This window comes from Saimiri boliviensis, chromosome 9, assembly GCF_048565385.1.
Source record: "Saimiri boliviensis isolate mSaiBol1 chromosome 9, mSaiBol1.pri, whole genome shotgun sequence".
NCBI classification, from domain to species: Eukaryota; Metazoa; Chordata; class Mammalia; order Primates; family Cebidae; genus Saimiri; species Saimiri boliviensis.
The window spans coordinates 57,358,532-57,385,050 of NC_133457.1; the positions used below are offsets into that span (position 1 = coordinate 57,358,532).

The window sequence follows — 26,519 nt, forward strand, 5'->3', positions numbered from 1 at the left end:
ACAGCTTTGATTTATATTGTGTGACTTTCCGAGAACTCAAAGAGCTTCTGCATACAGTATTTCAGTGATGTTCACATTGTGTTCTTGGGTAGAGAAGACCCATTTCTTAGGTGAAATAATTGAGATGCAGCAAATTTTAAGATTATTTCAAGGTTTCACAGCAAGTCAGTGAAACATAGGTATGGAACCCGGGACTTCTGTTTCCTTAGATTTCTGGACTGTGTTTTTGCTAGATACTAAACACTAACATCTATCTGGAAAACAAAAACAAAAACAAAAAACGGACTGACTTTTGCTAACTTGCACTCAGCTTTAAAATCAGTAATGTCCTTATTTTATCCATCAAAGCAATGGCTGTACTTGAATCAATATGTAGAAGCAACCCAAAGCCACAGATTGGCAGCAAATTAAAAGCTCTAGCTGAATACATCTACTGGAGAGTATGTTATCTAGCGAGAACAGCCATTAACTAAGTGTGTACAAATATATCATCTAATTTGATCATCACCATAGCCAATCGATTTTCTCCATTTCAAGCAACAGAGGTTCTAAGAACTTAAGTGGGTTATTTACATTTACAAGGCTCATAAGTGGCAGAGATGGGAGACAAGTCAGGTCCAATATTCTTTGTCCTGCACCATTGCTGTTTCTCAAATAGAACAGTGATGTGCCAATGAAGCTTTGGATGAAAATGAGATCCAAGAGTCAAGTTCCCATTTTATAATTGATTTCACTTAACAAACATTTATTCATCACCTGCTATGTCACAGGCACTATAGGAGCAACTGAGGGAAGGGATAATAAACCAGACACAGGCTCTGCCCTCAACATGTTCCCAGACTAAAGAGGGAGGTAGATACAACTGGCAGTAGTTTAAAGAAAAGACAGAGGTAATCCAGGCAGCCAAAACAGAGGTAATCCAGGCAGCCAAGACAGAGGTAAGCCAGGCAGTCAAGATAGAGGTAAGCCAGGCAGCCAAGACAGAGGTAATCTAGGCAGCTTTGCAAACACAGAGTACCACCTGGTGGGGAGAAGGCTCTGAGAACGCTTAAGGTCTCCTGCACCTCAAGGCAATGTTTTGCCTTACTGAAGAGGATAACAGGTCAGCTGGAAGAACCATGAGCCATGTTTCTCTCCAGGGCCACAGACAACGTGACCTGCAGGACATTAGCAAGGTCTCCCCAGGCTCAGATACTCTTTGGAGTGTGCTGTCTTGGGAACCCTTGGAGTCAGAGCCAAAACAAGGGCATATGAGTTTGAAATTATGACAACCCTCCCCTCATTCATGCAGAGAAGAGTTAAACTCGTGATCGCTCTTCTTGACCCTATTCTGCCCACTGCACTTGCTGCTCTGTAACCCTACAAAGGACACCCCTGATCCCAGCACTGCATTAGGGCTCCATCCTCATGATTTGGGAAATAGGCACATTCCACATCTGGAGACTACAGTTTGGAGTTTGGAGTGAGACTCATATAATTTTAGATGTGGAGGGACCTTAAAGAAAGGCTTGCTCAATGTCCTCATTTTAGATGAGGACTCTAAGACTCAGAAAGACAAGTAAATGCACACAGAATAAGAAATGGCTGTTCTTTCCAAGTACAGAAATTCAAGGGGATAATTTGTGAGAAAGAAAGAGAGATAGAGTTTTTAACACTTCTCTGCTTGATATTATCTACTTTTTCTCATTTGAAGTTATTTTTAAGTGTTAAAGGAAAAACAAGTAGAAATGTCATTCCATTTTATACTGGACTGACCCATTAATGGTTTTGATGGCATGAACAATAGCAATACAGTAACCACCGCTGATTAACCACTTACAATATCCCAAACATTTTGCATGAATAGGTCCAATTAATTGTTCTCCAAAAACCCAAGGAAGGGATTATTTTATCCCCATTTTACCAAGGAAGCTTATTTGAAGCTTAATGAGGTTAAATAGCTGGCTCAAGATCACCAAGTTAATTTGCATAACAGCTGGGGTCTGATCTGAACACAGGTTGGTTTGACACCGGAGTCAAGTTTCCAACCACAGTTTTCTACTTTAGTACAGAGCTGTGAATAGCAAGGTCTTGGCACAAAGGTCTTGCTTCAGAAGTTGGAAGCCTAGTTATGGAAAGTCACCTCCACAGAACAGAATTGGACACAATAATAGATAACAACCTATTATATAAATGCTTCAGGATATTGAAAGTGGATAAAGCAAGGCTCCAGGTGTTCTGAAGATGAAATTTCAAGAACATACTGAAAAACCATTTGAAGCAATTCAACGGCTCCATGGACAGCTGGAAAACAGCTGTGGTTGACAGACCTTTCTGGCTCACTGCTTTGGGGAACAGAATGGCTCTGTTTAAATGAAAGCAGTTTATTCTCAGTAATGCTCAAAGACGTATAGGATGGAAGTTTTGAAAGTCAGTATCCAACCCACACATTCCATTTCTGTGTTAAAGAAGACATTGTGCACTGAGACAGATTGGATTTGGGAATTCTTAGAGAGTATTTTCTTGCTGTCTGGTTCTTTTTAGGACTCAGCTAGGTTGATAAGATCAAAACCATGGAAGAGTGAGGCAACTAGGGAGTAACATTTAAGAAGGCACTCACTCTCAGGGTTATGTAAGTGCAGGATCCGCAGTTGTACAACTCCAAAGTGAGTGCTTTCTTAAGAGAAAGGTACCTAGGACGGGAGACCTGCCACTAGTGCCAGACTGGGATTTGGTCCTCTTATTCCACAAAGACTCACAGGTGCATCCTGGGCAGGATTTCTTGAGAAGCAGCTTCCCTCCTTCTAAAGCACAGCCAAGAAAGGACAGGGATTGGCCTTTCATCTGGGTGCTACAGATGAGGAATTGTGTTGTTCAATTTATTGTTTTGCACTGAAATGGAGATAGCTTTTTGGAACAAATTCTGTCAGGTCAGTGAGTGGGCAAAGAAGTGACTGATTACAAGGGCAGAATACAAGAGAAAAAGGAGCCATTTTGATCCTTGAGTTGTTAACTACATGGTGGACGACCTTCAGAGATTCACTCACTCATTAATTTATTTATTCAGTAAACAGAATTAACTGCCTACAGCTTGCCAGAAACTATCAAAGGCATTGACAAATACATAGATGAACACACTAATACCAGTGATATAATCGACTTTTTAGGCAAGAAGTTCTATTCAAACAAAGAAGTCAGCATGCTTGAAGGCTATTCATTGGGGGGTTGTTTTTGAAAATGCTACTTCCATGTAAGAAAATGCATTTATCTGGAACTGAAGTTCTTCATTCTTATATTATTTTTCAGTCCAGAAAGGATTACTGTTGAACTAAAATTTCAGAAATAACAGACCTAGTTTATGCTGCTGTATCTGGTGCAATAGAACATTTCTGAAGCTGGCTGCTGCTTCTCTCCTTGTCTGACCTTGTAGACCACTGAACTACAAAATGTGGCTTGCCTCTTAATATTATATTCTCTAAAGCTGGAGATTTTTCAGTTGTAAATTAGACAAGTCACGCCACTAAAGAAACAGACATAAAATTCGTGGGTCAGTGATGGTTCTACTCCTTGAGATGGTAATTCGAGTGCAAGAGCAGGAGAGTTGCTGAGGCCAGTTAGGGGATAGGGAATCTGTAAGACATTCATGCCCAGTGCCAGGCACACAGCTGGTGCTTGATAAGTAGTTGTTCAGCTAGAACAACTCCAGTTGGAGTTGTCTCGGCAGTGGTTAGATATGGGAGTCCATAGCTAAGGAAGACGAGGGTGGGCACAGTGGCTCATGAATGTAATCCCAGCTCTTTGGGAGGCCAAGGTGGAAGGATCACTTGAGGTCAAGAGTTTGAGACCAGCCTGGCCAACATGACAAAACCCCATGTCTACTAAAAATAGAGGAAAGGATGGACTAGAAATTGACATCACCAGATGTGGATAAAATTGCTCAAGTCGAGTTTACAGAGTGAGAAAGGGACTGGAGATGTTTTCCTGGGCAACATCTGTATTAAAGGGACGGGTTTACAAAAAATAGTGAAGAAAAACCTGGAGGGGTTGAAGGAAAATCACAAGGGACTGGTCTCTTTAAAACAAAAGAGGAGAGCACCTGGAGAGATAGGAAGGGTCCACAGTCGCTGTCCCGCAGTGGGGTCAAGCAGTGTGGAGGCCCAAGGAGAAATCCTTAGGAAGGCCAGGTCCTCACAGGCAGCCTCTGGGGCCTTGGGGAAGAGACTCTTGAGTTACATGCTTTATGTTTTTGTTAAGTTTTACCAGTTTCATAAATGGTTTGATGTGTTTTCTAATTCTAAAAACAGTGCACGTTTATTGTAGAAAATTTAGAAAGTACAAAAAAGCTCAGGAAGAATATTTAAAATGGCCGCTGTTGGCTCCTCTGGTGAGAGCTGCTTTAGGACTTTCGGCCGGCTCCCCTCCGACTTGGCTTGCCTGGTTTGTTAACTTTCCGTCCTAGCTCGGACTTCGCCATTCCCATCTCAGCACCAATTCTTCATCGTGATTGCACTCCGCGGCATAGCCTCGATAGGGCAAATGCTGGCAAATAAAGTGATTGGATGAGCTTTGAAATGGTGCATTCTGAGTAAATGAGTGATCTGTGGCGTGTGACGATGGCACCGAGAGGGAGACACATGGATAATTACAGCAGCAACGGAGGACCTCGTAGGCGCACATACGTGAAAATCTACAGCCTTGTTATTGGTGCAGGTCTTTCCTTGCTAAGCATAATCTAAAACATGGATTTGTTTAAGTGACTTATTCTTTCCCTTCAGTGGTGGGGCAGGGGGAGAGAGGGCGGTGCTATAGCTAAGAAGACATTCTAGCCACATCTCCACTCAGTAACTCATGTATTGAAAAGTCAAATGTCTGGGAGCTTGGCCTGCCCAGCATTTTGCCATTCTTATTGTAAGAGGGGAGCAGAGTGTATCTGTTTGCTAGAACTGCCATGAGAAATGGCCACAAACTTAGCCAGCTTAAGACAGCACAAATGTATTGCCTCACAGTTCCATAGGTCAGAAGTCCAGGCTGGCTCAATTGGTTTCTTGGATCAGAGTCTCAGGAGGCCAGAATCAACATACTGACTGGTAGGACTCTCATTAGGAAGCTCTAGGTTCAGATTGTTGACAGACTGCCGTTTCTTCCCATCAGAAGACCAAGGTCTCTGTATCCTTAGGGCTGAAAGTTGGGGTCACTCTTGGCTTCATGAGGTTTCTCTCTCTCTGGCCCTTGGAAGTGATCCCCTGCGTCTCAGAGCCGGGAACAGCGTGTTGGATCCTTCTCACACTTGGAGTCTTCCCAACTTTCCCTTTCTTTCACAGCTCTTCAGCTGTATCTCTCTGACTATAGCCTCAGATATTTTTCTGCTTTTAAGAGCTTGAGTGATTAGGTTGAACCTGCCCAGGTAATCTAACATAATCTGCCTGTTTTAAAGGTCATAACTATATTGGTCTGTTCTCATGTTGCTAATAAAGACATACCCAAGACTGGCTAATTTATAAAGGAAATGGCTTTAGTCGACTCACAGCTACACATGGCTGGGGAGGCCTCACAATGGTAGTGGAAGGCCAATGAGGAGCAAAGTTACGTCTTACATGGTGGCAGGCAAGAGAGAGCTTGTGTACGGGAGCTTCCCTTTATGAATCCTTCAAAGCTTGTGTCACAAGAACAGCACAGGAAAGACCCACTTCCCATGATTCAGTTACCTCCCACTGGGTTCCTCCCATGACATGTGGGAATTATAGGAGTAATAATTCAAGGTGAGATTTGGGCGGGGATACAGCCAAACCATATCAATAACCTCAATTACACCTGCAAAGCTCCTTTTGGCCCAAGGCGACATATTCATATGTTCCGAGGACTAGTGCATTCTTCAGCTTACCACACAGGGTGATGACAAGGATCAGGGGATTTATCATATGACCCCTCTCTTTCTGTCTTTTTTTCTTCCTGATTCTCACACAGGCCCAGTGTTGACTCTTCTCAGTATTACTCTTGTTTACCCTTGGTAACTTTCTAGTCTATTTAGGGAGCAGGCATGTTCATCTTCCACTTTGAAACAGTTCTGTAATGTCTCTGCTGGTCCTGATCCACAGGTTAGGAAATGATGGTACAAGATAGCTGCTTCTTTCATATCTTTTAGTAGCAAGAGAAAAATTTGTCTGTGAAGCCCGCTTATTTTGTGTGTACCATCATCATGACTAACACAGTTGTCTTTTGAACATGTGTCTTTCCTCACAGTTGTTACGTCATGGGTCACAGTGATATTTTTACCACAAATGTTGATTTTTTTTGGTGACCCATCCTAACTATGGCTGCTTTTTGACTCCATTGGGCTTTTTTTTTTATGTTTTTTTCACGATTTGTAGATAAAACTTTGCCCACTATTTTCATTTTTAAAAGGCAAAATGCTGAAGTGACATCCTGATTGGAGAATGCTTGTATGAAGGGGTGAGTCACCGTCACTCAGATACTGGGCATATTGTGCAGATTTCCCGTTAAACTGCACCATGGCTCATTAAACCTCATTGGTGAGGAAATTGAATCTCTGTTAAATGTTTATGTTCTTTGCTAATGTTAAATTTAGAATATCTCTGATGTAGGTACCCTTGGAGAAGATTTTAAAGCAGTAGATGAAGCGCCAACAGATTTCAGTCCATAAGTTCCCAGATACAAGACCTGGAAAACGTTCCCCACCTGAATTTATTTCCAGTTTCTCCCTTTCCAGTCTTAATATAGTCTACTTTTCTTAATGCCAAACTGCATGACCTTCTGATTGCCTTTTTCTACTCTCAGTGACTGCTAGGGATTGTATTTCTGGTTTGTAAGCAGAAAAAGGGAGTTGATTATTCTCAAACACCACTCAGTCATGTTTGAAGTCAAGGTGGGATTGTCAGTGTTTTTATTGTGCACATAAAAATCTCTGCCCGCAGAACACTTACATTAAAAAAAGGCTTAAATAAATATAAATACCAGCAATAGAAATATGATTCTATAAATGTGATAGTAAATATAAAAAGAATTTTCTTCATTTAAAAGTTATTAGAAATCCTCTACATGTATACCAAAAGAATCATCTTGTTATTGCACAGCAAAAGATACTAATCTCAGGAGCCCTTCTCAACAAGAAAATTAAGCTCTACTGAAGACAATTTGAGGGAATATCTTCTTATTTCTCTCAAGGATGTGCTTAGCTAGTATCACTTTCAATAGAGAGGAAACAAGTTAATTTATTACATGCAACAAATAACTTAGGGCAGTGGTTCTCAAGATTTTTGGTACCAAAATCTTTTACAAGTCATTAAAATTAGGAAAGACCCCAAAGAGTTTTTGTTTATGTGAGGTGTATCTGTCAGTATTTACCATATTAGAGGCCAGGCACAGTGACTCATACCTATAATCCCAGCACTTTGGGAGGCCAAAGCGGGCAGATCCCATGAGGCCAGGAGGTTGAGACCAGTCTGGCCAATGTGGAGAAACTCTGTCTCTACTAAAAATACAAAAGTTAGCCAGACCAGGTGGCTGGCACCTATAGTCCCAGCTACTCGGAGGCTGAGGCAGGAGAATCACTTGAACACAGGAGGCAGACGTTGCAGTGAGCTGAGATTGTGCCACTGCACTCCAGCCTGGGCAACAGAGTGAGACTCAGTCTCAAAAATAAATAAATTAATTAAGAAGTATTCATCTTGTTGGAAATTAAAACAAATTCTAAAACATACTTTTATTAATTTACTTAAAATAATCATAAAACATTTACATGTTAATATAAATAAATTATTCTGACCAAAAGTTTTCCAATAACAAAAAAATAGAAGAGTGGCATCGTTTCACATTTCTGCAAAGCTCTTTAACATGTAGTGCAATAGAAGACAGCTGGATTCTCATACCTCGCTTCTACATTCAATCTATTGCCTGATGTAGCCTCTGGAAAATTCCACTGTACACTAATGAAAGAATTAGAATGAAAAATGCAAGTGACATTTTCATATTATTGTGAAAATAATTTTAACCTAGGGGATCTTCCTGGCTAGATCTCAGGAATCCCCAGGGGTCCCTGGGCCACACTATGAAGCCATTGTTCTGGGGTGTAAGAGCTTGTTTTCCCCAAGGAACCCCATTTCAGGAAGGCTACAAGTGTGTGCATGCATATCATATATTCTCCACTATTCACTTGATATCAGAACGATGGAGCATATTGATGGTTAAAACAAAATTGCTACGTTTTTGGGCTAAATTCTTCATGATGTTTTTTCTAACTTAAAACTTAAAATGACCTCAACAAAGTAAATGACTAGTATTAGCTCTCTAGATCTGGCATCGTTTCTCTGATGTAACTCAAAATACTTAGACTTTTCACTTGTATTTTAGGATTACGAATGGCAGAACTTGACTGGCAAAACCAATCCATGTATATCGATTTTGCTGCTGGGTCTTTGCTGAGGATTTAATAATTCTCAAAATAATTCCCATATTTCAGCCTGCACCCAGATACCACACCTTTTTTGAAAGCCTCTCCTTCAAATCTCACCTTATACAATATTTCAGGAAAGTGGGGGAAGCTACAGGAGAATGTCCTCCTTCTCCGAAAAAGAAAATACGCTTTCACAATAATCATTTTTGGAAATGGAAAAATGCCACCTCATTTATGAGAATACCAAGGTTCTCCACCTGTCAGGCCTGACACCGATTCAGCTGCAAAAGCTTCAGACGTTTTTGATTCTCCACGTGTCGTGAATAAGTGTCATACATACTGATTTGCACAGAAAACCATAGAGAGCACTCTCCAAGGGGAGCCAGCGTTTTGACGAGGCTGAATGACAAGGTGGAAGGACAGGGGTAGGAACTGTTGCTTCTTGTTGTCCTTCCATCCGGGCAGATCTTGTGCTAGGTTGCTGAGAGCTGCCACGTTAAAGTATCATTTGAAATTTAAATTTCTTGTAAAACACTTAGAAAATAGGGGACACAGAGCTGCTAATGGAGATTCTAGGGAAGGGGCGTCACTAAATCACCCTGAAGACTTAGAAGTTCTGAAAGGACATCAAGAAAGTGGTCAGTCGAAAAGATAGCAGTTTAAACAAAAATTTTAAAAACATCTAAGTGTAAACACATTGACATACTCATGGAGTCAGGTAGTCAGTATCGAATTTTATCACTAGGTGTGGTTATCACCTTTGAGGTGAAAAAGGATTTGTTTTGATGCTATAATAGAGTTGTAGTGGGGAAAGACCCTTGGTATGATGAAGAAATCAAAATATTGTATCATTTCAGTGTTACAGTTTTTCTTTTACAGATTGAGAACTATCCTGTTTGACCTTAACAGATTTTCATGAAACTTGCATTACCTGCCTCAAAGATGTTCTGCACATTTTCAACCCTCCTCTAGCCTGTAACTCACGTGTTTCTCTCCTGACTCTCAGCAGATGATCTTGCTTTACTCGAAAGACACATTTCCCTTCTGCCCCTCAGTTTTCCTCTGCCTTCTCTAGACTTTGCTATAGCAGTTTTCTCATTCTTTTTCTCTGTCTTCAACCTCTCTTTCCTCTGGCTTATTCTTGTCAACCTATAAATCAGATGTCTAAGAGAAAGCCTCACTTAGACCTCGTGAGTTACAGCTTTTTCTCTCTTCATCCCTTATCAAAAGCTTCTCAGAGTGCAGTCCACACCACTGGCTCCTCACTCATTGCCCCCATAGCTCCTTGCCATTGATGGCTGAAATTATTTTCTCAGAGATCTCCAAGGATTCAGTGGCATTTCTCAATGATCACATTCCTCTACTATAAGGGTGTTTGTGAGTGTGTGTGTGTGTGTGTGTGTGTGTGTTTTCATCTGAGCATAAGATCCTATGTGCTTGTATCTTGTATCATCAATTTGAAAGACAAAGTGAATTTTCTCTAGCTACAACATCAAGTAGGGAGCGTATGCAGAGGAGAAGGAACTCCAAGCCACAAGCGAAGTATGAGAATCTGCCACTAAAAGATGAGTGGAACTTAAGTAAGATAAAGACGAAATGACCAAATCCTCTGATAAAATCAGAGGTTTAGGAAATCGGATTGCATCTTTTCCCCTTCCTATCCACATGACGTTCAGAGCGTTTTCCTCTTGTGGTCCCAGGAACTCTCATCTACATGGGCATTGACTTTCAGTCCTACCTTGAACCAGGGTTATCCTTACAAACCTAGCAAGGTGTGGGCAGAGTTGTTATGAGCATGTCCACAGCTGTCCCAAAGACTCTCTCCTGGGGAGCTGCTGCAGAGATCCCTGGACATTGCATGTAAGATTGAGCCCTGCCAGGGAGGTAATTAAATGAGGTTTTTAAAAGCTCCAAGCTCAGCAGCAGAGTGGGTGGCTAATTTCCTGACTCACCTATTCGACTCATTTGTGTTCCCAGCAAAATACTCCCTCTTGTAGGACACACTGCCTAGCTTTATTTTAAAGCTGCTCCATTTCTTCACAGGGTAGACAGGAATGTGCAAAGTAACAGTTTTCTCTTTTGTGTGGGATATCGTTTATGAAATGGAGTTCAGTTCTTTGTTCAAAAGGAATTGTGGGAATGTCAGAGCAGTTCTGAACAAAACTGGATATTCAATTAAAAGCCTTTCCTCTTAAAAGCTCAAAGCTTTTGTTAGATACATGCAAAGTCCATCCCCCTAAGGCAGAAGGGTTCTGTAAGTGGGAAGGTGGGGTCAGGGCCTTACATTCCTGCTTGCGGCCTAGGAAACCTCCCTGGAAGTGATCATCTTCAGAACTCAATGATACAACTCAACAGCTACAGAAACTAAAGTTAACAATAGAGAGGCCATGATAGAATTTTCTAGTAAAAAAAAAAAAGAGAGTTATTTTTATTCCATAATATCTTAGCAAAAAAGAAAATGTTGCTAACTAAACCTTTTTGTTTTGGGTAGATGCAGTGTCTTAACTCCATCCAAAAAGGAGAAAGAGGTTACTTAGCAGAAGTGTTTGCTTGCTGCCTCCCACCACCTGCAACGTCTAAAGGCTGTGGCAAATGTTAACAGCTGCGTGCTGGTGGAAAGCAGATATTTGCCATTTTACCTATCATGATTAATAGGACCTATTCAGCTAGAATAATAAAATTGATTCCATGCCTGGTAAAATGGGATCTGGCCAATTGCCATGTCAATTCATAACATTTTCTTTCTCTTTTTTTTTTTTTTTTGGATTTTGCAGTAGCTTCTTTAAAAACAACTTTTTAATTGACAAAAATTGTATATATTACAGTAGACAGCGTAATTTTTTGAAATATGCATATCTTGCAGAATAGCTCAATCAGGCTAATTAACATATGCCTTACCTCACATGCTTTTGTCATTGTACTGAGAACCCTTAAAATCTGCTCTCTTAGCAATTTTTAAGTGTACAATACATTGCTATTAAGTATAGTCATATGTTGTATGATAGATCAAAATCCAGAGTCATTCCTTGCGGTCTCTGAAGCACCAACACCCACAAATTTTCCATCTCAAATATCTCCGGGGTGCTCTCGCCTCTGCTCTGTCCTTCTTGACGTTATCTCTTATCCATTCACTCATTAAAGGCTTACTATGTTGCCTCACTGTGCGAAGGGCTTGTGGCACACAGAGAAGATGAAAACCAGTGAGGTATACTTGCGAAGTACAAAGCACAGTGGTCATTGGTCTATTAGAACCCAGGGCAGTGGATGTGTAGGAGTTTGTGAGGATGAATGCAAGCCTCTTCCCATCCTGATGCAACTCATCTCTTACTTGAATTATTGGGAAAGCCTCCAGCCATGTGTCCATTCTGCCCCCTCCCCTTCTACCTGGACCTTATTTCTAAAGTTCAGATTGTATCATCTCTCTTATTAAAACCCGTCATGACTATTATTAAAGAACAAGCTCCAAACTTAATCCTACTTACAAACTTCAAATTCAACTTGACTTTCTTGCTTTATTCCCTTGCAGCACTATTTTGTACGAAACAGTTACTAACCTCACCATCCATGAAATAAGAAAGGAACAAACAGAATTCAAGTATCCCGTCTGCCTTAAACATTTGCCATCAGTATCATTTTCAACCTCTCTCTTTCCCCTTTGGCAATTAATTCAGTGGATCATTTTCCTAATGATTGCTGTTCACACTCTGCTTAACTGTTTCCAATATCAAGATATTGAATAGTTTTGAAGAACACAGATAATCAGAGTGTGCTTATTTACTGTCCTGATATACACACAGAGGCTTGATTCAAGTACATGGCATATAGCATCAGGCCATGCAGCAGGCAACCAGAAACAAATCCTCATCTTCTGTTCTTAGGAACAGTGAGTCCATCTTTACAGGCGAGTGTGGTTTGGGGACAGAATGAGACGCAGGTGGAACCACCTCTCCCTTCACGGAAGTAGGCCAGTGCAGCAACATTCATTCATCCTTCACTCATTCATGCATCAAGCAGTTATTGAGTATGGGCTAATACCATGTGTCCAGAGATGAACCCCATCCCCAGGGAGCTCCCAGTCTTTTCTGTGGTAAGTTCAGTGATTTGATCCAAATGCTGAGATCCAGAAAGGAGTGAGGCAGGTCTCTGCTGAGTCAGTCAAAGGGTTAGGAGGGGGACACTTGAAAGGTCCTTAAAGAATGAAAACAATGAATCTTTGGTATCAAGAAGTGTGTGTGCGTGCATGCGTGTGTGTGTGTGTGTGTGTGTGTGTTTAAGGAGTAGGAGGATGGTGGCAAGTGGACAAGAAATGAATTGTTGCCATAGTAGAAGGAATCAAAATGCAAAGGTGGTTAAGAAACTATACAGTGTGTTTGGGAAATTATGGCAAGTTCAGTGGGACTTGAGAAAGGCAGCAAAGGGTGGGCAAAGGATGCAGAGGGAGATGAGGCTAGAAGGTACGCAAGGTACAGATTGTAGGGGAGTTGTACTGAGAGCTCGAATTTTATCTGTAAGCAGTGGGTAGCCACGAGAAGCCTCTAAGCAAAGGAGTGACACAATCAGATATTTTTTGAATAGAAGTCTGGTGTTAGTAGAGGCATTGGATTAGAGAGGATGAGCATTTAATTAATGTTTTGAAAGGTGACTATAGCCAAGGAAAACTCCATGCCTGCATCCCAGCTAACGCTGCTTGTTTGTCTGTGTCTTCCTAGTGACAGTGCTGGCCATTTTCCATGAACTGCACGTCGACCCTGACCTGTACATACTCTTGTTTGGAGAGAGTGTGTTGAATGATGCAGTGGCCATAGTCCTTACATAGTAAGTACCAGAACTTGGCCTGTGTTTCCTTAACCATGTGAAATATGCTTTCACTTTTGTCTTTTCTCTTATGTCATAGAGATACAGGCAGTCTCTTGCTTTTTTTAAGGACTTGTTATCACAGAAGATCTCCAATAATGGGCACAATTCATTAGGCATCTAATTTCTAGTATTATTAATGGGTTTTATGTTTCCAGCTTATTACAAGATAATACCTAGAGGGTAGCTTCTTTTTCTCAGTGCATATATTTAGCTGATTCACTGAAGTTTCCTAAAATGCACATAAATGAGATTTTTTTCATTTCCAATCAATATCATTTAATTTTTTGCCTTATATAACTCACTTTCCAGATAACAGACTAATAGAAACCCTTGTATTTATGGACAGATTGGCAGATTGGAGCCAGAATCTAAGGGTCAGCATACTCTTTATTTCTCAGGGCAAATGTAATACTGTATAGGAATGCACACATCTTTAAAACATCATATGATGGATGAAACTGATGGAGCTTCAGTTCAGCACCAGTGTAATTTCCCTTCAGGCTGGAAGGATTTTGGCAGGGGGGATGTAAGCCAGTGCTCTTTTCTTACCTCCCCTTGAGACACTTACCATTTATATTTAATAAATGCCACTTTGGTGGCTTTCAGTGTCAGAGGTCTCTTCTTGGTTTTAGATTGAGACCAATATTTTGGGCAACTGTCAGATATCCCAAAGGAAAGTAGATATCTGATAATTAAATGTGACAAAAAGAGTCTATTCTGGGTGTTAATTACTTCAAATGCCGTTGAAAATGTATTGTGGAGTAACAAAGGATTGTTAAAAGTCAGATCTCACAGAAGGGAGTAGGAAATGACAGAGCTGCGCTACTCATTTTTTTCTTTCTTTTTGCCAGTTGACATTTCTTAAGGCTGTGGCCCCAAAGTTGCCAGTGAATTCAGCAACTTCCAAGTGTGTCTCCAAATAGCTTTCACCTGGCCACAGAGAGGTGTCTTTCATGCTTTAAAGGAAAATATCAGCGAGTGCAAATTAAAAGTAAAAGCCATGGGCAGATTCACAAATGCTACAGGGTGCTTTTAAAGAAACACCAAGAACAATTAATTAGGACATCAGAAATCCCTGTCCGAGAAATACTAGCATTAAAAGAACATTTGGAGCAAAAATTTTTTAAAATATGCTGAGTTCCTCATTTTTCCTTTCTGAGCTGCCAAGTTGGAAAAGGCCAAGCAAAGCAAAATCACTAACGTGCAAATGAGCTTGGGAAAGAATCATGCAGATACAACCAGGGAAGGTTTGGCCTTTCTGCTTTCTGCACTACCATTGACAGTAGTTTTCCGTTAAAAATGCAGACTCTAAAGATAAATATTGATGCTGTTGAGCACAAGCCTGGGAGCATTTGAAATAGCTCCTCAGGTTAATACATGGTTGGTAGTGCAGGTGCCTCTCCTACCCCTCTACCCATGTCTTCGTAATGTCTTAATAAGAAGATGTGTTTCACACCATAGCAAGAGCTCTTTCTTTCTAGCAATGAGACATTGCCATTCTAGCTGAAATCTTGTGCTCTTCAGCTTTGGCGATTCTGGTATCATGCAGCGACCCCAGTGAGTTCCAATGTAATAGAAGGGGTGATCCTAAGTAAAAACATTTGACTTCCAAAGCTTACATATTCGAATACTGGCTCTTTCTGAGCTCTACTGAGTGGTCTATAGTGCCGCCATATCCTGGCCCAGGCTGTCCACCAGAGCTGTCTGCTGCTTACCATCTCCTCCTCCTTGTACATTTCCATGTACCATTCTCTTCACTTCTGCTCAATTGCTCGTTTACTTCTTAAAGTTAATTTACAGCACGCATAATAATCTCTTTGTACATCTATTTTCACACACATATTTCCTCTCCTTGCAATGCCTTGTGTCCACACATTCTCTTCCAACCATTTTCTGGTTCCCTTAGGAAAGCCATATTTAAAATACCATTTAAAGGTTTTCTATGACTTTCAGTCTAAAAGTTCAAACATTGTCTCTCCGTTTTTTTTCCCCTTCACATTAAACCATGTATGCACCCTGACACAACTCTCTGGGTGGTATCTCGGTGCCTTTGAACAAAGTTCACTCTTCCTGGGTTGCCGTCCCCAGCTTCTGTTTCTGCCTAATCAAATCTTTCAACTCTTTCCTCAGTCTCTTCCTTTGGGAACCACCAGCCCACAGGCTGAGCTTCTGCTTCACCCCTGCACCGCATTGCATTTACAGATGTATTTGCTTTTCTAGATAGTAACTTTTTGAAAGCAGAGTCTATGTACTTGAAGTGCGTCTTAAAATAACAAATGAAAACCTCTTTTGTGTTTCCCTTACTTAGCTCCATCTTTGTGTGGTTTTGAGGTTTAAGAACAGTGATAGAATTATTCTTGTATCATGGGGAAAAAAGGTTTCCATTCTGATGTGAAACTCAATCGTTGATGACTATGGCCCTTGGCCAAGCCCCCAGAGCCCCTTTGAAATAGCCACATATTTTTATTTACCTTCCCATCTTCTGCCAGCAAACCTCCTTGCTTAAGAACCATCTTTTTTAGTTTTAGAATTTTTACTTTTATAGTATTGTGGCAATACTGTGCTCTAGTGTGTAGCTGTATTTTAGATTAAAGCAGGTTTTCTTTGCTAATCTAAAAAGCAAATGATTAATTATAATACTGTTTATTAGGTTAAATGTGCTCTGAATTTTAGATACCTAACATAATTAAATTTAATGGCTACAACTCTTGTACGTAGCAGCAGGTGGTGGGTGCTATATCATGTTCTTGTGATTTAAAATGATCCAGAATTGTTTGTGCTAAAATGCAAGTAATTTTATTTAACATAAAAGTTTTGAAATTAGCTTGTTCCTAACCCATACCATTATTTCAAGCAGAAAGGGAATGTCATATCCAAACGTGTGTGCATACTGCCTCGCAAATGAATTCCACATGATAGACTTACATTTCTAAATGCTACTTAGTAGGCTATGAAGGAAGGCAAAAGTTCTATGGAAGAGATCTCAAGGAGTGTGTGCTTTTGAATCCTGAACAAAAACATTGATTTCAGAGGCAGCATGGTAGAGTAGAAAGAAGCCTAGGTTAAAAGTCACAAGATCTGGTGTCACAATTGCTACCAATTAACTGTGCAATTACTACAGTTGACGGGAAACCAACCCAAACTGAAGTCAACAAAAACAGAATCTGTATTAGCTGATGTAACAGAACAGCAGTAGCAGAAATGGCTCAGTCAAGGATCCAATGAAATGAACAGGAATCTTTCTTCCCTCAACTTCATGGTTCACGCCCTCTTCTGGTTACAAGGTGGCTGCCAGCACTTCCCCAGGCTGTCTCTTTTCTGTTCCACCACTTTGAATGAATTTTTGTTCCACCATTCCCAGACTAAATTTTAGTGCCTTTTATAGATTCGGATGCAGTTTCTCTTGGAAGAATCGCTATGACCAGTAAAACGTACAGCATTTATTGGCTCGAGTCTATGTCACCTGCTCCGTGAGTTCAAGGGTATAATCAGCTTCATTGGTAGCACATGAGCTGAGACTGGGGCAAGGTGGAATTACTGCTCAGGTAATACTGCCATGATAAAGGAAAAGTGGATGCTGGATAGAAACGCAACAAAATAAAACCTAGATCAGGGGTCCTCAACCCCCAGGCTGTGTACAGGCACGGGTCTGTGGCCTGTTAGGAACTGGGCCACACAGCAGAAGGTGAGCAGTAGCCCAATGAGCAGAGAAGTGCCTGAGCCCTGCCTCTGTCAGATCAGTGGTGACATTCGATTCTCACAGGAGTGCTAACCCTACTGCGCATGTGAGGGATCTAGGTCGCACGCTCCTTATGAGAATCTAACGTCTGATATTGCCTTTCATCCCGAAGCAATCCCCTCCCACAATCCGTGGAAAAATTATCTTCTTCGAAACTGTTCCCTGGTTTCAAAAAGGTTGGGGATGGGTGACCTAGATGCCCACTATGGTAATTTTGTATGGCCATAAACTCCCTATGCTTATTTCTTTATCTTGAAAATGTGAGAAGAGTTGTTCTATAAACATCATAGAATTATTCTGAGTAATAAATAAAGTTATGCGGTTAGAAAGGCTATGTAATCGACATAGCCTATGCTATATAAATATAATTTATATCCCTATTTATATCAATATCTTTCATTCTACTTACAGAGATCTCCCTGGTTTTATTAAAATGACTAAAGATAAACCTGCTTCTAGTGAAGCATTTCTTCATAAATATGACATTTTATGATCCAGGAAACATAGAGAATAACCATTTTTACACCTGATTTCCGCGATTAGGAATGAATCAGTTAAGACATACTGTCTAAAGTTGCTAAATGAAGAAATAGAGGTTGAAATATCAATACGTTACTTAAAGTTATGAAGGTACTCACAACCAAAACTGATTATTTCTTGTGGAAGTTAAGCCGCGGAAAAAGGGAGAAGGAAAGGAGAGGAAAAGATAACTAAAATTCTACATCTGGCCTACTAGGAAACCAGAAGAGGCTATGTGGAGTTGCTGAGTCGAGAAATAAAAATGTATGCATATTGTTAAGAGTCATAGAACAACAGTCAGAAGAAATAAAAACACAAATGGTCAAAATCAGATACTTTTGCTGTGTAGGATCATGACATAGGCAAAGGTTGAAAAATAATTTAACTCTTTGTTTTATACTCTTCTATGCTGTCTGAATGTTTCTAATGTGTTTAAATTAAATTTATTTATATCTTTTTCGAGTGATAAGATATCAAAAGCAGAAACTATAAAATAAAAGCCCATTTGTTTGATGACAGTAGAGTCAAACAATCTTAGCAGGCAAAACCACTATTAAAAAATTAAATGATGAATGATAAACCAAGGAAAACATTTTCAACACACGTGTTGAGCAGTTAATAGTCTTTGTAAAATATATGATGAATTGCTAATCTCATTACTATACCTAATTCATTATTTACATTACCTTGGGCAAGTTATTCAATCCCCCTGCGTCTTGGCAGCCTCATTTGTAAAATAAGGACAGTAATAGCACTTACCTCACAGGATAGGATTAAACATAAAACACCTAAATCAGAGCCTGGTGTATCATGCTCAATACACGTTAAATGTTAACTGTTGCAGTTACTCCTATCATCAAAGACCAATAATAAAAGGTAAGCATAATGGAAAAATAGACAAAGGATATAGTTAATGAACAAAAAAAGAAACATAAATGGCCAGTAGCTATACCAAATAAGATCAGCTTCACTAACCATGAAATAAAACAAATTGAATCAACAATGTAGTACTATTTTTACCTGGCAAATATTCAAATCTTCAGGATTCAAAAAGGAATAATCATACTTGGAGTAAGTCAGGGTTTGGGAATTGAGAACCCTCCTATATGACTGGTGAAAAAGGAAAGTGATAAAACTTTCACAAAGGCAGTATTTACTGAGTCATTAGAATTTATAAATCATTTGATCCAGCAATTTTGTTTCTAGAAATTTACTCTAAGAAGTAATTAAGGGCATATGCAATAGTTTCTTCATGGAGATGAGTGCACTGATTTGAGCAAGAAGTTATGCACAACGGTTACTAGGTGGTTGAAGTGAATTACAATATATTAATATGATAGAATACTATGAGTCATTTAAAAAATGATAAAGAAAAATATACTGATGGGAAGAGATATTCACAATATATTTTTAAGTAAATAAGAAAATTCAATATATGATTATATTTAATAACTATTAAATAAGAAAATTTAATATATAATAAGCTCTAGCTTGGGTAAAAATTCACAGCCAAATTTATATGTGCAACTGCATCTGAAATTACATATTATATATGCTAATATACATTATATATACTATATAATAGATAATTATGTATAAATATATATTATTAAATTATATGTATTTTTATTGTACCTATATATAAATAATATATAACATTTATATTATTTGTATATAAATTACATGGAGTCAGAAGTGTTACGTGGAATCACAAGTGATTTTTATTTTTTTCTTTTGGCTTGCATATATTTATTTAAAATAGAGCAAACTACTTATGATAGACTCTGGCCCTCCAAATCCCCATTAACGTACTTAATAATTGGCAACCTTCATTTAAGTGCAAATTGCACAAATGTAGAAGTGCGAAATTCTTTTTCTACCCATGATAGAGGGAAAAAAGGTTTTGGGCCATTTATCTGCAAAACAGAAATATTACCATTGTTGTACTAAAACCTACTTGTAAAATAATTCCACAGTGGGCAAATCCCTCCAGATTTTCTTAGAGATAAAATAAGTATCTCATTAAACAGCTGACTCTTGGATGGCAACAAATACATACTAGATGTTTTTATTCCCTGTTAAGTAAATGCTTATAAGGAAATTCAATGTTGCTGATTATTTAAAAAGATGAAGAAATGGAGCATCAATTTTGTCTTTTTAAACGATACCGTTACGCTGCTTAGGAGTTCTTACTAGATAATGTCATTTAAAGTGTGATACCAATGAATGCTTGGCACTTTGAGTGAGTGACATTTTGAACGACTGCATTTGTTACCACCCGTGTATTTTAAAGTATTATATTTGGAAGATAATTGGATGGCTGTGAGACTCAAGCAATTATGGAACTGAAAGTAACCTTGAGCTATCATCCAGCCATTCAAGAGAAACGTACTGATGATCGGTATGTGCCAGACCTTATGCCAAGTGTTGGTGATATAGATTGAGTGGGCATAGCCATTCATTTCTGCCCTCAATAACTCCTCACTGAAGTAGGCAAACAATAGCTATAAAGGAACTTAATATGCATAACAAAAAACCATCTCAGAAAATAGCTTACATGTATAGGGTTCAGTTATAAAACTATGTTCCTAAAATAATTCCATTATTTCTCTTGGTAACATCATCTTGAAGTAGATTTCAAGTTCCTCGAAGGCAAATTTTCTCCATCCCTCACCACCCCCAGGCAATTATTTGATAGGTTCTCCAATAACTACTGAATGAATGATTTCATATACCCCTTCAGAAGCAGATGGGGATGTTTTATAATACAAATCATTAAAACCTATTCCAGAGATAGATATTTAATGTTCATTCTGCTTCTTTCAACTATTCGAAAAGGCTTGTTAGATGCCCTCATTAGCGTTCCTTCTCCCATTTGACCCATAGTTGTGAACACAGAGGTGATGAGAAGCTGTCCCCTTTTGATCAGAATTAACTGAAACTGTTAACACAACCAGAAGGTATAATATTTCTCATGAATCTGCTTAACGTAAGAACAAGTTTCTTATATCTTGACACATCTATCTGGAGGTAATTCACTTTGATATTTGCCTTGGAAACTGATAATCAGCACGAAACTCATTTATTTTGATGCCTGTCTAGATACTGGGGTGATAACTAATTAAAAAAAAAAAAAGTTATGGCCGTTTTTGCTTAAGGACTCCTTGTCCTGGCAGTCATTTTCATGCCAACTTCATTTTTCAGACACCAGGTGGCATCACATGGCAGGAATGGGAAGGCCACCCTCAGATCTTTAAACAGAGCCTGGGAAGCAGGGCTCAGCTGACTTCCAGCTTTAAGTGGGGCACTTTAAGTGGGGCACTCGGTGCTGGCCACACCCCTGCCTACTGCTGCTGTCTTGTTTGTTTTTCTCTCATTCCTCTTCCCTGTTTCCTGACTCTAGCATCCCCTCTACCCTACTTCTTAATGTCCCTGTTCAGATTACTGGGACTTGACCTTGGTTAGATCCTGTGACTCTGTCTTTTGTCTCTTGGATGAGATCTGTCATCACTTGCAGCATCTCTGGAACTCAGCCCCGTGACTTAGAATTCGCTTTGCTCGTGTCAACTCATGCTTGAAAAATTGGCCTACCAAAAATAAATAAAAGAAATACAAGGCAAAACCATGTTGATGGTTTCTTATCTCAGTTCCAATGTACCTTAATTTATTGGTGCGTAAGTCAGATCCAAGTGATGAAAGTGACAGAAACCCGATTCAAATTAGCTTCAGCAAAATGTGTACATTGGCCTGTTTAGCAGGGATTGAGCTGACTCTGGACATGCCAGGCTTAAGACTTCAAACATGGCTGTCTATCCTTTCTTTTTCTCTCTTGGCCCTGATTGTCTCTGAGTGCTAGCCTCATTCTTTCATGGTGCAGTTAGATGGCTTACTCTAAAAAGCAGGAGAAGGTGACTAATGTCATCTCCAGGCTTACGTCTTATTATTTTTTTTTTTTAGCTCAGAATAATATTTCATTCTCCCAGTATTTGCATATCAGTCACAAAGACTCTGGTTGCCTCTGCTTGTATCAGAAGATCACCTGTAGGCCAATCATATAATACTCCAAGGATATTAAACAAGGTAACTGGTCAGATCTGAGTCACATTTCCATCCCTGCAGCCAGTGACACAGAATCCATTATTGGAAGAAAGTGGTTGGAGGACAAGTAAGAATAATAACAACCATATTTCGTGATACTAGAATGTTTAGAACATGGTGAATTAAAATGAAGGAGATAGGCCCTATGCCACTAAAAACTCAAAGAAAGGCTTTATCTGAAAAAGCAAACATTATTTTCTAAACGTAGACTTGATTTTGAAGGAGAGAAAAGGAAATTCTTCAAGTGTGAGAAGCAAGAGAAAAATCACAGCAAGAGTGGGAAGCTGTCACTGTCAGTGGCCACATGATTTTATAGAGCATATACCACCCAGAGGTTTTGGAGCTGGAATCCCATTTCCATATGAAAATGAGAACCCTGTCTAAAGGTTCACTCACAGTGATACAACTTGAGCAAAGCTCTTTGAATAGGGCCTGCAATGTCAAAGTGTTCCTTCAGCCACAGAGACTGTGTAGGACAGCCTTAAGAAAAAGCGATGAAACTTGCCATCTATCTGGAATTTGAGAAATCAAAATCCCTGACCTGGGCAGTTATGATTTAGGAAATGTAAGCCAATAAATAAACATGGGAAGTTTTCAGGACTATTGAAACAACTGCCCCAGCCATGTCCTTCCTTCCTATTCCCAAATACACCGAAACTGCCCTGGTGTACATCCCAGGTACATAGAAATCCCACTAAAAAACACATCCTTTGCTGAAAATGACCTCACAATAAAAAATGTACAGGGTGCAAAGAGAATAACTCCACCACGAAGGAAAGCCAGGAGGTAAAACAAAAGTAAAGCAGAAGAACAAGCACCCTAAGGAACTAAACAAAAAGTTACAAAACCATGAGAAAGATTATAAAATGAGTACACTAAAGAGACTAAAGAGGTAAATGGTGGAGTGGGGGAAAATTAGAAAATAATGATATAATAGGAGAAAAGAAATTTTAAAAATGAAAAATGCAAATATTAACATTAAAAACTAAATGGAATGACATAAATGTCACATTAAACCCACTGATGAAACAGAAAATAAAGTTGACATATGGCCCAGCATGCAGCACAGATAAAAAATATGAAAGGCTAGGTAAGAGGTACAGAGGATAGCATTTTTTAAAAACCCAGAACTCATCATTAAAAATTTCAAAAGGAGAAACTAAGGAGAATTGAATTGCGGCAACATTTAAAGTGATAACGGATGATAATTTTCCAAAATTAAAGAGATAAAAGGAAACATCACATGTCTAGAGCTGGATAAATTGACACTAATTCACATTCAAATACATTGCAGTTTTTAGGTTTATTTTGTTGTGTTTTTAATTTTAAAGAGTTTATTTGAGCAGACAGTGATTCGAGAATCAGGCAGCTCAAGACCTCAAGTGGTTGAGCCTCCACCTGGAGGAGGGAGAAGCTTTATAAGACATTTGAGGAAGCAAGGCAAAGACAATATTTGATTGATTATTATTGTGAAATGTAAGATCCTCAAAGAGAAAGGAAAAAATGTAAAAGCAACCAGAGAGGAGAGATGGTTTACTTCCAATAAGGATTACTCACACTTACTTAAAATTTGTATGGCAATAGTTTTCTCATTGGCAACAATAGCTGCTCAACTGCGAGAGGATAGAGGAATAATAGGTTCAAAGTATTGCAAGAAATTTATTGACAGCCCAGGTTGTAAATTCAACTAAAATGTCTCTGAAGAATAAGATTAAATACATTTTCAGATGTTTTATCATGCATCAATGATAGAACTTCTGAAGAAAATAATTGAGTCGAAATAAGAAACTAAACTCAGAATAAAGGAGAAGCAAGGAGAGTTGAGCAGAGAAATTGGTAGAAACATGCATGAATCTAATAAGGAATGGCTGTAACAATAATAGTGATGATAGTTAATGGAAGTGGGAGGCAAAATAAGAAACAATTACTCATAATCCACTACAATATTCAAAGATGGGGGATACTGAGGTCACAGAGGGAGAAACAATATCTAGAAAGTGGAGGAAAAGTGGAGACACAGCAAAAGAGCTATTTATTAAAGCAATCAGATTTTCACTCAAATAGCTACCTTCACCAGAATGCTTCTCAAAATGGTTCGAAAGACTGTGACAACAGAATCCTTTTCAATTTGGTAAGGGAATGCTGAAATCAATCCATATCTGCTATGAGACCATAGGTAGTCTAACAATTTCAGACTGTGCAAAGGATACCAATTTATTAGGACACTAGCAAAGTATCTGCCTTGGGGCGCCTCCATTTTTTTTCTCCAGAATTTTAGGCTCTCTTCTTTGCGGTTTTGGTCTTTCCACTTGTGGACATGTCATGTTCTCTCTGAAGGCTCTCCATCTTTCACTTTGTCTTCCTGGTTTGTCTTACTCTGTTCTGATGTCCTCATGTTCTCTTATTGTCAGATTGATAACCCATACTAGGAATCCACCTGTTCAGTCATCTCCATTTTCTGGGGAGAAGTTAGCTCTGTGTATGGTATACGAGGGATGTTTTCTGCCACACCAGCTGTTGTTAATGCTGTGTAATGGAGATGCTCTAAAAATTCTTCTTTAGGTGCACAGGTGACTTTAAGATGATTTTTCTAGGCAGCAAATCACTTTTATTGTATTTTGTTTTGTTTTGTTTTTGAGGCTCACTCTGTTGCCCAGGCCAGAGTGCAGTGGCGCAAGCTCGGCTCACTGCAACCTCTACCTCCCAGGCTCAAGGGATCCTCCCAGGCTCAAGGGATCCTCCCACCTCAGCCTCCCGAGTAGCTGGGACCATAGGTGCATGCTACCACGCCAGGCAAATTTTTGTATTTTTTGTAAAGACAGGGTTTCACCATCTTGCCCAGGCTGTTCTGAAATTCCTAGGCTCAAGCAATTGTCCCACCTTGGCCTCCCAAAGTGCTGGAATTACAGGCATGAGCCACCATGCCCTACCTAAAACCAGTTATGGGAAAAAGTTGAAGGAGGTAATTCTGTCTTCTGCTGTATATCATCACGCAGTAATAGTTGCTCCTCATTCATTTTATCTTCCTCTTTAAAATATTGTCTCTCTAGTTTGGAGTGCCCAGTGATGGTCTCTAGTCTGGGCCCAATATAACCAGCCATGTACTAAGAGAATGAAAATATTGGCTATATTGGGTTCATAGTACACATGAGGCAGAAGTGGAACCAAGGTGCTAACATAATAAACTCAGAAATTACTGACTCGGGGACCAGAATATCCATGCTGGTATGATCAGTTCATTTTCTTTCTATGAACAAGGTACTTAAGAAGATGGATTATAATCAGCATCCACTTTATTAATTCACCACAGGAAATTACTGCCATTGGATTTCAGGCACCCCAAACACCCTATGATAAAAGCAGCCTTTCCCTTAGGCAGGCTATATATGTATATGACAGCAAATAATATCCAGAGGATTGTGTAGTAAGCATAGGGACAGATGAAGGGTAAATTGATGTGTCTAATGTTTCTCTGCATCCGCCACACAAAAAAGCTGTTGTTTATCCAGTGGGTCTTTTAAACTTTGAAGTGCTTGGTAATGACCTCTAAATCCATACCAACATTCAGGATAATTTAAAACTACTCACTTTTAGTAAGATGAAAAACTCTGGCTCTCTCCCCACTATATAAAGCTGGGAGGATGACTAGCAGAGTTTGATTCTGTGATTCTTTCGTGACTACCCAATCCTTTTTCTAAACAATACAGTATACTTTTGTCATGATGCGTCAGTGCCATTCGTCTCTATTTAATCCTTTAGTATCTGGTCAGGGGTTGATGGTAATTCCCTCTTGTCTCATTTCTTCTGTTGTAACAGGTGGCATGAATGCCCACAATAGTTCCTACTAACAGGTAGTAGTTGATAACTAGGCATTGGGCTGTCTACGAGAGAACCAATCTTGACTTCTGCCTCATGCAAGGAAAGATTTCCAAAGGTTGTCACACTAGCTTCTAGTAATAACATAATATAAAATAGTGCGTGCTAAGTTTTTTGGTCAGAAGTCAAAAGAGTTGAAGGAAGCTGTGGCTCTCACTTCAGGGGTAGGTGCAGCTAAACAAAAAGGTAAAACTCTGTCAAATAGTTTCAGGAGCTCTGAATTAATCATTTTTCATCCAAAGGTGTATTTTCTTTCTAATACACTTAAACCTGGCTTCTCATTCTGAACAACCAAGAAAATGTCTTTTATTTCAGGTGATCAAGTCTGAATTTTTTTCTAAGAAAAAACTTTCTGGAGAACAAGGGGCCAAATCAATATACAGTAACAATTTTGGTCTAAATTAAAAGCTCTCTCTTTGCCTGGAGAATATAATCTGTTCATATTACTTGAGCTTTGTAATGAATTTACATGGCAGGCTTATTGCTGATTTTATGTGGGCTCTGCCTTACTGGGGCATGGGATGCTTAGGGAATCTGATTAAAACCTTGGGAAAGAGCAGCTGTTCAGCAATAGAGGGTGAACTCAGGGCCCATTTTTCTGTGTCTGACTGCAGGGCCTGACACTTTTGCCAGCTATTGGAAGATAAATGAACTGTCTTTGAATGCCCAGCTCCTGTGTTAATAGCTTTAAAATATTGGTTGTTTATGGGAAAGAAGTTGGGAGCTCTTATCCATTTTCCTGCCCCAGGGGTCCTCGAATACATCATTTTTTCCATTGCCAGAATGGCAGGCAATATTGAAGGAAAAAGGAAGAAATTCTTTCACTGTTTAGATGTTCTTCATGGGTTAACAGCAAGAGATTTACAAAAGTTAGAGTGAATGCTCAGTAAATTATTATATGAAATAACTCACATAGAATTTAGACTTCCCTCTTCCTGGCATTATCCTGTAGTCTCAGAATCATAATGTGGTTTCATCTGTTTTGTTTTGTTTTTTTCCTAAAGATAATTAATTGAAATTGGGTATACGAAAGTCAAATTT

The 26,519-nt window shown here is 39.3% G+C and overlaps 1 protein-coding gene across 2 annotated transcripts in view; it reads left to right on the forward strand.

Annotated features, from left to right (window-relative positions):
- Positions 1-26,519, forward strand: part of SLC9A9 (solute carrier family 9 member A9) — a 565,509-nt gene that overhangs the window by 176,860 nt on the left and 362,130 nt on the right. For both annotated transcript variants that reach the window (XM_074405917.1, XM_074405918.1), the window contains exon 6: positions 13,099-13,204. In XM_074405917.1, the coding sequence (XP_074262018.1) occupies positions 13,099-13,204 (106 nt within the window). The remainder of the gene's footprint in view (positions 1-13,098; positions 13,205-26,519) is intronic.